The 14,475-nt window shown below is 43.9% G+C and overlaps 1 protein-coding gene across 1 annotated transcript in view; it reads right to left on the bottom strand.

The window, feature by feature from the left end:
- Window positions 1-5,843: 5,843 nt before the first annotated feature.
- Oatp26F (Organic anion transporting polypeptide 26F) overlaps window positions 5,844-14,475 on the bottom strand; it is a 92,611-nt gene continuing 83,979 nt past the window's right edge. Inside the window, exons 7-11 of the mRNA XM_050183207.3 lie at window positions 14,085-14,277; window positions 13,409-13,565; window positions 11,057-11,250; window positions 9,977-10,041; window positions 5,844-9,201 (exon numbers count right to left, since the gene is read on the bottom strand). Of these exons, the coding sequence (XP_050039164.2) occupies window positions 8,825-9,201; window positions 9,977-10,041; window positions 11,057-11,250; window positions 13,409-13,565; window positions 14,085-14,277 (986 nt within the window). The 3' untranslated portion in view covers window positions 5,844-8,824. The remainder of the gene's footprint in view (window positions 9,202-9,976; window positions 10,042-11,056; window positions 11,251-13,408; window positions 13,566-14,084; window positions 14,278-14,475) is intronic.

Raw genomic sequence — 14,475 nt, 5'->3', positions numbered from 1 at the left:
TCCATTGCGGTGTGCCATTGCTAAACCCCTTCGTTACATATAATCTTCATTACCTTATTCTTAAGTCTAGAAATATGTGCAAACAACAGAGTTTCTTAAACGGGCACTTAACACACGCACACGTGCAAGCGCACGCACATGAACACCCGCACCACACACGCACACAAACACACACCCGCACGAAAAATAGAATAAGAAAACGGGGACATCAAAGCATGAACAACAGAAAACATTGCTTTGGTGTTCGTTTGCCTTTCTTTATTTTCCCCGCATTTGTTACAAGATACACACATTCGGACTCGCCCAGCTCACGGTAATTGTAGAAAAGCGAAACATCGGTAGGTGCATGGCACACTTCGGGAAAGAAAAAAAAAAGAACTGCTCATCATTGGCTGAACAAGATTGATTACCACAAGAGAAAACGCGGCCAGATTTCGCCATGTTACTTTTGCACCGAAATCCTGACGATGTCACAAATCTCACACCATCTCAGTATTTTAGACCTTTGTATACAATGCGCGTGCGTGTGTGTGTTTCTTTTTTCTTTTTCTTATTTCGAACACTTAAAAAAACTCCTACAAGGTTACTGAAATTCCATCACTAAAGATTAATCAACCACCCAGGTTGACATCATTTGCAAGAAAAAAAGCAAAGCAATTCAGTCATTCACGAAACTAATTACATTAATTACCATCTCCGTTATTATAAACTTTGCGACGCACGTTTACATTGGAAAGGTGAAGATAATCTTCCTAAAAGACTAGTTACACGTATTTGCATTTCAAAAATGTAAACTGAATTAAGTGGCTTCAAATTATTCGTTCAATTTTGCTCATTATACCCGACGCACTGAGAGGCGCGGTTCGCGTTGCAACCCTTCTGTGACGTAGTAAATAGGTTGCGCAAAATAAAGGTTGGTTATATACGGCGCGAAAAGCAGTCCCAGTCGGTCTCGCCCCAGCTGCTGAAGTGGCTATGCATCCAATCCGGAGTTGCGCGCACAGCGGCGCCAATAAGAATGAGGTCGCGGGAAGAGCGGAAGTGCGACGGGAGCTTCCTTTTACGGCAAGCTTTTACGTCACCCTTGGGTGAAACATCTTGTGCTTGCTGCAGAGGATGTACGGGCAGTAGAGGATGCAGAAATGACGTAACCAGATACACAAGTTACATTCGTTCAAGCATTATATAAAGCTTACATCCCTAACTTATGTTGCAGCTATAGCATTTGTAGTCTTACTATCTAATTTTGTAGTCGTGCTCGTTCCGTATTCGCAGTGGGTTCGTTTGTTCTCGAGAGGGTGTTTGGGCACTAGGGTAAAGAAGTGAATTAAGCCCTCTACTGGAGGCGCCCGAGAATGCCTTGCGCCGCTCGATCCCGCCGCACTCGTAATGTTTGGGGTTCCTGCACTTGCCTCAATTTGTTGTGCGTACAATGCTCCATGCTGAGACGGACACATTCCGCCGCGGCCAAAGGGGTCGGATATCTCTCCGTCTTGTCGCCAGAGTCTCTCCACGCCATTTCTGGAGCGTACGTGTATTGAACGCAGGAGACCCATAGCGGAGCAAGCGTGAAATGTTCTGCAACAAATTCCATATTTGTGGACCTTACTACTGATGAGAAGTATAGTGTGATGGATTTTACTTACTATGCCATAGGTGAGCTCTCTCAAACGCGACTATTTACACTTGGATGGACAAACGTCCTGCCGACATACGCCTCTCTGAACGCAGAGCGCGAGGCTAAATTTAACTCCGGTTGCGTCACGCGTGGTGCGACAACTGCGCCATCTGTGCGTACGATACATGCATGACCGAGTAGTGGTTTCTTTCCTCTGCACAACTACACCAAATTAAAGCGCGTCGATAGTACGGTTGCAAAGATATAAGTGATAATACTACAACATGTTTTCATTACATGCGGTTTTAGCAAGCCCTTTTGACCGGCTTTAAATATGTTTCACGCCAGAAATGTATCAGTTTCGCCATAAAGGCGAAGCATTGACAACTGGTGTAGCGTTGCGCTTGAATTCTCGGACGGTGTTCTAATTATACGCAGGTGCGATATGCTGGTGCGACGCAGCCCGCAAGGCAACTGCTATACTGGGCAGAAGGAACAGTGCCCCGGCGGCTACCAGGCGTCTCAGAATGCTGACGTGAGGAGGAGCGCTGCCAGTGCGCGAAATGAGACCGACGAGAAACCATCTGGGAACTCACTCAGGGAAGTACTAGATAATGTTGGCTTCTTTACTGTCCGTTCCGCTCAGACCAGCGTATACACACAGCAGCTCGGCAGGGACTCTGGTGTGCTTATAGTGTGCGTGCGCACAACGCGCATGGCAGCAGGTGACGGCAGAACCATATATGGCAGAACGCTCACTCCGCTGCCGAGGCGATTGAGCAGAGCATTGACTGTGCACTCACTTCGCTTCACTTTTTGCATCCAGGCGCACTTCGCGTCTGTAGAGGCCCTGAAGCGCTCCGAGAGCGAGCTGCGCATGCGCCACTCAATAGCGGGATAGCACGACGACGACGGCAGCGGCGCCAACGCACCTCAAGCACCCGCGTAATTATTATCGCAATAAAACGATCGTGTACGGCGCATTGGGTGCACGGTAAAGAACATCCGGAGTCAAAATTAATCTGGAGTCTTCCACTATACGGCGTGACTCGTAATCAGATGGTGGCTTCGGCAAGCAAAAACCCCAGAATATAATTTAATTTTCGAACGAACAACTCGGAGGGCACCGGTCAGCTCGGTGATGTGGTTGAAAGCCATATGCAGTCGAGCGCCCCTACGACGACCACCTCTACAACGAAATGACTTGTATATAACAAAGAAATAATTATGTCTCCGTTTTACCGTGAGCTGTGCGGTGCTCGACCTGTATAACGAATGATTTCGGAGGTCCCAAGCTCTTCGTTAGTATAGGCGTCCGGCTATAGTGACCGTGTTGCCGAAAGATGCCAAATGAACTCTCCCGTCGGTTTCGTTTTGTTCTCGCAATGTGTTGGGATGTTCTCCTTTGAGTGCCCGGATAACGGCTATGGCTTTTGGCTCAAGTTCACTTGAAGGTCGCCGAAAACGGGAGCTAAAAGTATTTCATGCCTACAAAATTTACAGTTCTACGTTATAACCTCGGGTTGTTATACAGCGCCGCGAAACACCGCTAGGGCAGAAACACAAAAGTGGCAGCGTCCATTGGGAAAGTTGGTTAAGCACGAGCAGTGATCAGCTTTCTGCATTTTAATGGGCACCACCCCACCGCTAGTTTGGCTTGAAGTTCATTGGCATTGCGTGTCTTCAATTGCAGAAAGCCCGGACCACTGCTCGTGCTTCAACCAACTTTCCCGATGAACGCTGTCAATTTTTTTTAAGCCCTGTAACGGTGTTCTGCAGTACCATACAGAATTTTTATATTCGGCTAATCTAAGAGAGACGTGCGCTCCCTTTGGTGCCCATTGTGAAATCCTGTTCTAATTTCATAGTACTGATAATTAATAGTACTGATAACTTTCTGAACGCCCCTGATAATTACTGGGTCTGCAGCCATCCAATAAAGAAATAAAAATGAGACAAAACATTTCTGTCAGCACAGTCCTATAAGTTTTCCTTGAATATTGGGTTATCTGCCAATTGCACGACTAAATAAATTTCAACTGTCACTTCTCCCGCATGTTTCAAATAAGCAATTTTCATCGGGGCAAATAATGCGAAATATATTAAACACTGCATTTTTTTCATGCATGCGTGTTAGCAGGCTATCTACCTTTGAGTGACTCCAATTTAATTTTCTTAGGGCCAGAAACATAGTTCACCGGCATGGAAAGTAGGACGAAACAAGGCTGTCATCATTATTGCCATTCTTAAACGGATAAGCCAAAGCTCGTTCTCCCATCAGAAAAATAAGCGAAACGACTGGATCCCACCATGCCTACAAAAGTATGCACACACGACACAGTTTGCAGTTAACATGGCGTATCACTGCGTCTGCAAAAAAAAAAAAAAGGGGAGGGGAGGGGGCTTGCGAACAGTCGAAGTTTTTGAATAATTAACCAAATGTTTACTTGACTCGGTCCTCGAATCAAATAGTCACTATTTCCAATGGTGAATATTTTTTTAAGTAGCTTAAGCATACTTCACATCGACAAAAGTGCACCACGTAAGATGAAACTAAAGCCAAATTAGTATTTTTTTTATCTCGGTTAAAGTTGACATAAATAACAATGTTAGGTAACGGAGCATGCCGCGTCGCTGAAGAAGCCAGACTTTTTCGGCCAAATCCCTATCATTTGCACTAATTTTTCACTAAATTGTTCGCATTGTTCGGGTTCATTGTGTTTTCTCTTCGAATGAAATTTGCATATACTACATTATAGCACTAGTTGATATAGTATTTGAGCATTTGGGGACAGGCGCGCCATCTATCGCAACCATTTCAACTGAAACGCCTGCCCTAGCACCTAAAACGCCTGCCCTGTGTTATAAGGGACTAGGAACAAACTTACTTACTAGAGAAAGATACCGTTTTTCGCTATGTCGTCACCACAGCCGACAGGCATTTCCTACTGAGCCTTGATAATATATGCAGATGCTAATGAGTTCACAATAATCTGTTGTCTAAGAGCTTGTCCTGATAATACACGACCGTGTATGCTCTGAAGAGCCCCCAGTACACGAAAAAAACTGTTCCGTCGGTCCTACTGCTCAAATTAAGTTATTGATAAAGTGTGTTTCATAATGTGCCGTGCAATGACACACTTGCTGATGTTGCGATAATAGGACGTGGACATCGTTTTATATTAACTTTGTAACAAGGCTGTTAATTAGTATAGAACTAATAATTGTGGAGTTTAACATCCAGAAACTGCTCAGTGGTTTATTAGGGGCACCGCAGTGGAGAGCGCAGTATTAACTTTGACAACCTGGTGTTCTTTAATGTGCTCCCTATGCACAGTACACGAGCATTTTTGCATTCCGCTTCCATCGAAATGCAGCCGCCGTGGCCGGGATTCGAACCCGCGACATCATGCTCAGCAGCCCAAAGCCTAGCCACCGAGTCGGTGACGTGGGTGTTCGAGAGCTATACGAAAAGTTGGTAATCAATATTCACTTCACTTGTAGCACTATTCGATTTCTATTCGGTATGGTCTCAAAAATTACCATTCTCACACACCTAATTAAACAAAAAAGATGTCGCAGTTTCAGTCGACAGGCGAAGAATTGACAGCGACATCAAATTATTAAACAACTACGCGAAGCCAGGTTCGTAGTTTTATCGGCAGTGCAAGTTGCAGTGAACATTAGCTTGCTAAATAAATTACAAGCACGGTGTGACGCGCCGCACGGCCAGACATGAATAGATTTCAGTCGATGACCGCGAGAATTCGCTGTCGCAACGCTGGCGTGATGAAGAGCTGCAGCATCAGCGAACGAATTTCCCTTCGTGCTGCCTCTATCGGCAACGCGAACTAGGCGCGCGATAACACAGCGCTCGCGAAGCCATTCTCGGCTCTCCTAACCTACGTAAGCACCGCCGATTACTCCCAAGATAGGACGCACGAGGCCGCGCCAGGCGGTGCCGCGGCCGCGCTGGTTCCCCATAGGGCGCCCGGCATATCTCACTGCAGCTGGACTTTCAGTAGAACCTCACGGCGCTGCCGACGCCGACGGTGGAAATTCGCCTGTTGTGTCCATCTAATTTAGTACAATAAAGGTGCCAGTGGGGTTGCTGATAAGTATTAATTCTTGGTGTAAAAAAAAAAGAAGAAGTCGCTGCAGTTTTCATGGACTCCAGAGGACATACACTGGAAAGACCATTAGTGAGCAAAGCAGTACACAGTACTTCAAGGCTGGCTTTGTAATCTTTATCAAAAATTTGTCCAGAAAGCAACTCATCTGCACAGAACCGTAGAAAGCAAGATGTTTTACTCACTGATGTAGGAGGCATGGGGGCTATACAGAGTGATGTCATGCTATATCTACTAATGACCAACCAGATTTATTAAACAATGTTCTGCTAGTTTACAATGTTTTGAACAAAAATGCTACTTTGTCTTTTATTTGAAAGGTCACGGTCGAGAACCAGAATCACCCCTCCACATGGCAATGTTTATCTTACACATGTCATTGACTTTGCACTTACATAAAAGAACCCCAAAATCAATTGGCAAGTTACTTGCAGAAAAGTTGTGGCATCTGTCATTTGATGTAATACGAATTCTGTTTGTGTTCAAATCAGGTGCATAAAGCCAATGCAAATGCAAACATTTTGCAGTGACACTAAATCAAAATACTCTCAAGTAAACATTACAAGGTCATGTGTCGGAAGGTAACGTGCTGAATAGAATAATGTCCATATGGACAGTCGCATAGCACTCAAAAGACATTAGTAGCATCATTTAGAGAGAAACAAAAAGATTAGGTAGTATTAAGGAATGTCACCAAAAGCCAAATCAAAATGCGAGGGTTGATGAACACAGTTATATTTTAAATAAGCTTTGGGACAATTATACAATTGACAGGAAAAGTGGGAGTGCTTGTTACAAGTTCACCAAGTTCGCTAAGAAATACGTTAGCTTTGGCTGCTGTCATTCTGAGATAAATAAATGTCACCGGATTCAGTATCACAGAAGAAGAGAACGAACACTAAGCCATGAAGTCATTATGCTTCATACTGTCAAAGCATTAATATACTGTGAGATTACTGTTATGTCATAAAACTTCGATAAGACTTGTTGCTGTGCTAGTTGGTTCATAATGCTTTGGAAGAAGTTAATGCATAAAACAGACAAGGACAAGAAAGTAGAGACACAGACTAGCGCAAACTTTCAACTAATTTTATTTCCATCAGACTCATGAATATAAGCACATTACCACACATGTACAATAAGGCAGCCCACATTTAGTTATAAAAAAAAAAGAAAGTGATGGTTATGTTGTACATATCTCACTTACCTTTTTTCCCATATTAAATGTGCACAGCTTTATTGCACATGTGTGGAAATAAAATTAGTTGAAATTTTGTGCCAGTCCATCTCTTTGCCCTCTCATCCTTGTCTATTTTGCGTGTTATCTTTTTCTTAAGAGCCATGTCATACTTTATGGAGTCTGTAGAATGCCGACACACTTTACAGCAAGAATTTAAATAGGTAATTTCAAGACTGCCTGGCCATATGTGCTTGCTCAGGGGTTAAATGAATGGGAGCTTCTTGTTTTAGGAATAGCATTAGTACTATGTACTTCAGTATAGTACTATATGATAAGTGATTATGTTTTACATTCCAAAGCTACACTTGCGCTATGAAAGATGCCATGGGGCTCTGGAGTAATTTATCCAACCTGGTTCTGTAACAGGCACGAAAGCTATGTACAAGGTTTTTTTTTGTATTCCGCAATTAAAGTGGCCATAAAGAAATTTGCTTTCGAATGGCATTTAATAACACTTGAACTAAATGTTCTCAGCATAGTTGCACTGTGAGTAAGTCTGCTATTTGCAATTTAAGGCACTGCCGACTTAGCAGTGTTTCTTGCACCAAATGTTCATGAGGTTTCTAGTTCTAGTGCAAATAATGGTAATTGTTTAATTGCAAAACAGCGTCACATTTTGTGCACTTTCAAAAAGAAAAAATTACTGCAAGCTTTCAGACATGTTTTGTTCATGTGTCAGTTTGTGCGCACAGTATGTAAGTGCAAACACTCTTACAAATCTACAGATATGTTGTCCCGCCAATTTGCTACGGGTATTGTCAAAAAGAGCACAGGAAATCTGCTAAGAACAGGCACTCAGAACAGTTCATTGTATTCATGATTAAGTCCTAGTGCTTGTTTTGCTGAAGCGTCACTTGTCCACCAATTCACTTAAACAGGTCCCTTTGTTTGACCACTTCAACATGAGAAATGATGTCAGTCAGTGGCATCTGCACTCTGCCTATCATACCGTAGATTCACAGTTCACACACACTCACACGGCATCACTTTCTTGAGGACTTGCACAACATATTCTGAGAATCACATGTCGGTGCTGCTGAAATTGTGCTTCACTCCCGCATGAAAAATTGCACGAAGGCTCAGACATCCAAGAAGTTTGCCAAGCTTTCAGATGCTGGAATCCTGTAGGCAGTCTATATGCTGCAGCTACCTCTTCCTGAACTTGGATCATCACACAGATGTGCACAAATCAGAATATGAGCTTTTCTCAAATTTTCTACTCAAATTGAGGTGGGTTGACAGGAAAGCTGTAGACAACTGGGCTTGCTGCTATTATGGACAGATGTTGAGCAAGAACACATACCTGGTGTCTGGCATACCAGGGTGTTTCCTGGTGCCAGCAGCAACATTCAATTGCCGAATTCACAGTTCGCATGTGGTGACTTTTGTGAAGATCCTTCAAGCACACATGGCGGTTCAGCAATTGCAAAAGATCGACGTTGCTCTCTAGTTTGGCAGTGAGGCAAAGAGTAGTGTGCTCATGCTATTCAAGGTTTGTCGAAATGAAAACAATGAAAAGCCTAGTGTTGCACTTCTCACAATTGGCCACTGAAAGCCTGCCAGCTCACACCAGCTTACACCTCTATAGGGCTGCAGTTGCATATGACATAGGGGATATGCACTGAATGCAAACTTTCTGTTACAGGAAATTTGCCAAGAATGGGCGCTTGAAACAGGAGAAGCTTTCACCTCATGTTGGAGTTGATGCCAAAAGTGGGCACTCGGAGACACACAGTGAAAAAGCCCATACTGCGTTTTCATTTGCACATCACCATGGCGAACCTCACTATTACACATAGAGCCATGCTACTTGTAGTCTTTGTCTCTTGGTAATGTTCAAAACCAAGTGCTGCTGTCACTGTTGTGATGATTTTGTTGCTGCTGCTCTGTTGTCACCGAGCCATTTGTGGCTGACTTGTATGGGGAAGTTGCAGCCTTTTCCTGCTTGATGGTGGCGACACCACACTTTTCTTTCTCGGCTGCGATGACGTCACCGTCATCATCGCCATCTTCGGGTGCCTTGTACAGGAGCCACGAGAGGAAGAAGAATAGGCATGAGAGGAACTTTACAGTGGCCAGCAATGCAAGCAAATTGCGAGCCATCTGGCCATTCTCATAGACCGCACATGCGCCCGAGTCATCACATGAGCCAGGCCACAGCACACAGCTCTGGTCGATGAGTAAGCCGAACAAGATGGGAGCTGGAATGGTTCCTGCAAGAGACAAATGAAAACAAATGTATTCGTGCTGAGTGGGAATGCTGAGTGACGAATTGGCAAAATCACAGGAAACCCATGCTCTACATATCACAATTTCATCATGTTAGCAAGAGTTTTTCATGCAATATGGTTTGATTTGCAACTAAAATCTTAATGACCCCTCAGCGACAATAGACATGCATTTATTCTATATTTCTCTTAGTCAGCTGTATTCCGTCTGGCTCTGTTGATGGCCGCAGTGTACCACCGCCATGCTTGTGCTGCCATGCAGGCACGCTCTCATGCGCTAACATCATTATAGGAGCTGAATGTAGTCATTTTCCATAGTCAAAAATCAGTGCCTCACGATAAGCAATGGTACACAGTGTAATCAAACTGCAACATGTGGCACTACAACTGTTTATTCTGTACATCATATGGTCTTATAAAGCCCTTGTCAGTTTGGCGACTATGAGTGGTAGTCATTCGTAATTACTTCTTATGAGGCAGCTTACAATGCAATAGGAAAAGCATCGAATTTTCATCAAAATTATGAGCAAGTGCAAAACTCGTAAGCAATAGAGAAAGGGACTTTATGTACTAGCAGTAACTATATGGGCAGTGGGACTTAATGCCTCCTCTACAGATTACGTTCACATCGAAAAGGGCTGGTTGTGACATTAAATTTACAGCTGACTAGGTTGAGAGTCAGTTGTCAAGTGGTCCCAATCATGATATCTGAGCAGATAACAAGAAGCCAGGTTTGTTTGGAAAAAAGATGGACCCTTACCTAATAACCGCACCGTAATCCATTGTATACCGAGTCCGAAAGACTTCTGGCTAGCTGCAACACACCTGCACATAAAGCAGAAAAGGAAAGCATTCAGAGGAAGTAAAAAATGCATGCTTCAAGTCACCCATGACTGACCCTATGAAAACTACTCCAGGCACTGCTGTCATTTACCATCGGTACCACTAAATTTTCCACAATGTTTGATGCTACCTTATGATTGGCATACATTTATATTTCTCGACATGTGCTTTGCATCACTAAACACGGTGCTGTTTCAAAATTATTTATGGGTTATTGCTCTTCCGAAATACTATCCACAATATTTGTCATTTAACATGATTGATCATGCTAGAGGAACGTGCGCATATGTCGAATGCAGTACAACAGCAGCACATTCAATGATAGCAAACAAATCGGCAAGGTGGATCAAACATTAACCAGCACATGTAGACTAGTTCACGTGCATCAAATGCAAGGCACTTGTAGTTGCACTTGTGACTCACTGTTAAGGAAACAGCATTAAATCAACATAAGGCAGGAGCAGCCTCAAGAAACATTAGTGCTGATTCTGAAATGCAGGAAACACTAAAAGTGGCACCAGCAAAAAAAATGAACACAGTAGTAGTACATGAATGTGGATGGGGATATGTAGCATGCATTTACCAAGCAGCAACTCTTTGGTAGAAAAAATGAGCACTGTCACCCCTACCCTGATATGTGCCATTAACACTATGGAAATCATCAACATTGCTCCTATATATATTAATTAAATCATGCCAGACAGTGCTTACTCTTCTCTTTGTTTTCTTTCCGATGAATTCGTCTAAAAATTGAAAGCAATTACTGCGAAGCACTGAATTTCTAATAGCTATATGAAACAAATAAACAAGAAAATTGGCAGGACTTCCTTGGCAGTGGTACTTAACAGTACTGAATGCTCAATGTATTTCTTTTTTCAATAGGAGTCAAATCTGAGGAAAATGCAATCATTTTTGAAACATTACATGACTCCAATCTGCATCATGTCCAACTGATGCAGCCATGTTATTCCCCCTCCCCTCCTTATACAGAATTTACCTGAGTGTGGCAGCCAGTGATGGCATGCTGACCAGGAATGTGAAGACCATGCAGATGAACATAGCAATCAAGAAGAAGACAAGGAAGTTGCACTCGCTGGGGCATTTATCCCGCTCCGCCTGGATGGTCACCTGCCTGCCTTCCAGTGTTATGTTCCGGCCTGGATGATCGATGCAGCGACAGTCCTCATACACCTGCGTGCAGTTCAAATTAACATTGCTCTGTCATATGGTGGTCACATTTTGAGGCAAAGTGTTCAAACAACACAACCTGACTTTGAAACTTTTGCTTCAGGCATTTGGTTGCAACATGCACAAAGAAAAATAATGCACATGTCAGTTGTCGCAACCAAAGCATGTCCTACATTTTCGCATTAGTGTATGTCACATATGAATACCCTGTAGTACTTGCACTCTGATTTTGATTGTTACAAATTGTTGCTACCACCAGGATTGTGGAGGTAGCATGGGCCTAGCGGTCTGGAGCTTGACCAGTAGGGAGGGGCCCAGGCAGAGGCACAAGATGATTGACGTAACGAGTAGCAAAGAACTTCTAATTACAATGCTATGAAGTGGTCACCTCTACAAGCTTCATGATGGAGAGTGACACGAATGCTCTAGTTTGTACTGAAAGATGAAGTTTGTTGGCGAGGGCGTCTTTTATAGCGTCTTCGGAATGCCCTCACGCAGGAGAAGGAGAGAGCGAACGCTCTCCTCGCTTGTGGCCACCACTTGGTACATGGCAGTCCGTTCAAGGGATTTTCCAACCGCCACTGACAAAGCAGAGGGAAAGCCACTGACGTGCACGCACGCGCACGCACGCGCACGCGCACGCACGCGCACGCGCACACACGCGCACGCACGCGCACGCACGCGCACGCGCACACACGCGCACGCACGCGCACGCACGCACGCGCGCGCACACACGCGCACACACACACACACGCACACACACACAGAGAGAGAGAGAGAGAGACATGGCCAGCATCTTCCACACCGAGGAGAAGAAGGAGGGAATGCACACACAAAGCTTAACTGCTTAACTGTCTCGCTTGGTGACAAAAGACAGCACTGGTGAGCCCATACAGACATCAGGGCGTCATGCGTGCCGTGAGCAAGGAAGTGAGAATGTGTGCACAAAGGCTAACGTCTTTTTGCCGTTGCAGCCTCCCAGGCATTTTTCAACAGTTGCGGGCGGCTCGGCATATTTGAAACATCTGGGCTTTTGCCGTGGCTTTTGCAGTGTGACGCAAATTTTTCATCATACAGGCCAGTTGTAACAAGGTATGCAAATTTTGTGGATGCTTCACCTACAGATGCAACTGCAAAAGTGACTGTGAAGAGCACAGGTGTGAGCTGCGAGCTAAAGGAGCATGAGAGGGCACCAGACGAGAATGACTGCCATAATTCCTAGTAGGAAAGCTTGGAATCCTACTGTACTGTACTGAACAAGAATAGTGATTGATCGATTGACTGATAGGGAGTGCAACGAAGGAATGTAAACAGTTGGGTCAAGCGCAGCTGTTTGTAGTAGAAGAAACCGCAGAAGTCACTCTGTCAGCAGTCCAGAAGATGTGTCAATGCTCCGAATCAAAGCTGGAGCACGTGCTAATCATTTAGCCCACCTGCCTGTGATTATGCACTTTTGATAAGTATCATATAGGGCAAATAATATAATTCCACTATACTGATATCATAAGAAGCCAACAAACAAAGACACCAAGGACAACACAGGGGAAATAACTTGTGCTTGCTAATTGAAGTAAAGAAATTATAAATTAATGTAATTGAAAGTGGATGAAGAAACAACGTGCCGCAGGTGAGTGGTGGCGCTGGCTAACACTCCCAGGATTAGTTCTAGTAGTAACACATGAATACCCCAGAAAGTGGATGGGAAGACGGCGCCGTGGTAGCTCAATTGGTAGAGCATCGCACGCGTAATGCGAAGCCGGCGATTGTTTCCCACCTGCGGCAAGTTGTTTTTTCATCCACTTTTCATTACATCAATTTACAATTTCTTCATTTCAATTAGCAAGTACAACTAATTTTCCATGTGTTGTCCTTGGTGTCTTTGCTTGTTGGCTTCTTATGATATCAATAATACAAATCGGGCCCCTCGGTTAACCCTCTTTCTTGTCGTTAATTACACTACGCTGGCACTCAATAAATCACAATTATACCATTAGTCTTTTTTATGCGCCTGCAGTTTAAATCAGCAACAGCAGATTTCGACATTGCTTGATTCATCTAATTAATGCATGTGGAATCTAACATGCCTAGCTGGACAATACTTCTGTCTCTTTGGCTCGTGGGTGGAGCACTCAGTAGAGCAAAGGGCTATGTGTTGACTCACCTTCGTTGATTCGTAGTGATGGACTTTTTGGCAGCCAGCGAAGCACGCCGAGTAGTACATGACATGATCTGTTCCGCAGATGGGGTCAAAGTCTTCTATTTGGCAATGGCACTGGTTGTTGCACTCATTGAGAAAGCGGTCGATTCCCACAGTAAGGCTGTAAAAGGATAACATATGCAAGGTTGTGTGAACAGATTCGTGAACGCTTAAAGTTACGATGAAGTGAACGTGAGGTGCCAGCTGCACACACTTCGAGAAATGGAACATGAAAAAGTAGACAATAAAAATGGCTTGGGCTGTCAGTTCACCATGCTGTCACAACTGGCCACAGCAGAGTTCACAACATCGTTACTATAGACGGTATAAAGCTGAAATCAAGACCAATGATGAAAATGTCACTGTAGACGCCATAGCTCATATGTAAAACCAGAAGGTCCCAGTGCATCGTATTTGCCAAATTTCAAGTTCATGTTGCCATAACCCAGATTCAAATATTGCCATAAATTTTTATTTCTACCAGCTCATGACTCAGCAGCCCAAATATTCTTTATGTTTGATTAATTATTTGGTGAGTCAAATGGAAATTGCACTTATTTCATTCAAAGGCACAATGACCAACACTTGCAGTGGTATATAACCCTTGTTCACATCAACAATGAAAACTTTGTACACTCACTTGTTTGTTTTGTAATTGACACCTGCAAATCTGACGTTTGGGCAGCTGAAGAAGAAGGCAAAGATAGTGACGAGTGGCACAAGGGAGCAGAGGATGCACATCTTGATGATGCCAGAGCAGCGTAGGTTGAACCTCTTGACGAAGTAGCCTCCTAGAAAGGTGCCTCCGCCGGCACCTGGAACAGTGACTGCACCTGAAAGAAAAAAGAATGTGACAAAGAGCATAGTCAATATTTCCATCGAAGACCAATACACTCGAGGATGACTTAAGGGACTTTAATGTAGGTATACATATACCTGTTGCATAACATCGCTAGGCAGACATAAGGACGAGGACCGTTCCAAGAAATATATTCTAATTCTCAATATTTTAATTGTGCTGCATTACCTCT

The sequence above is a fragment of the Dermacentor andersoni genome, chromosome 4 (genome assembly GCF_023375885.2).
Source record: "Dermacentor andersoni chromosome 4, qqDerAnde1_hic_scaffold, whole genome shotgun sequence".
NCBI classification, from domain to species: domain Eukaryota; kingdom Metazoa; phylum Arthropoda; class Arachnida; order Ixodida; family Ixodidae; genus Dermacentor; species Dermacentor andersoni.
Note: the sequence above shows the minus strand (reverse complement) of the source record. Positions and strands in the feature narration are given on the sequence as shown.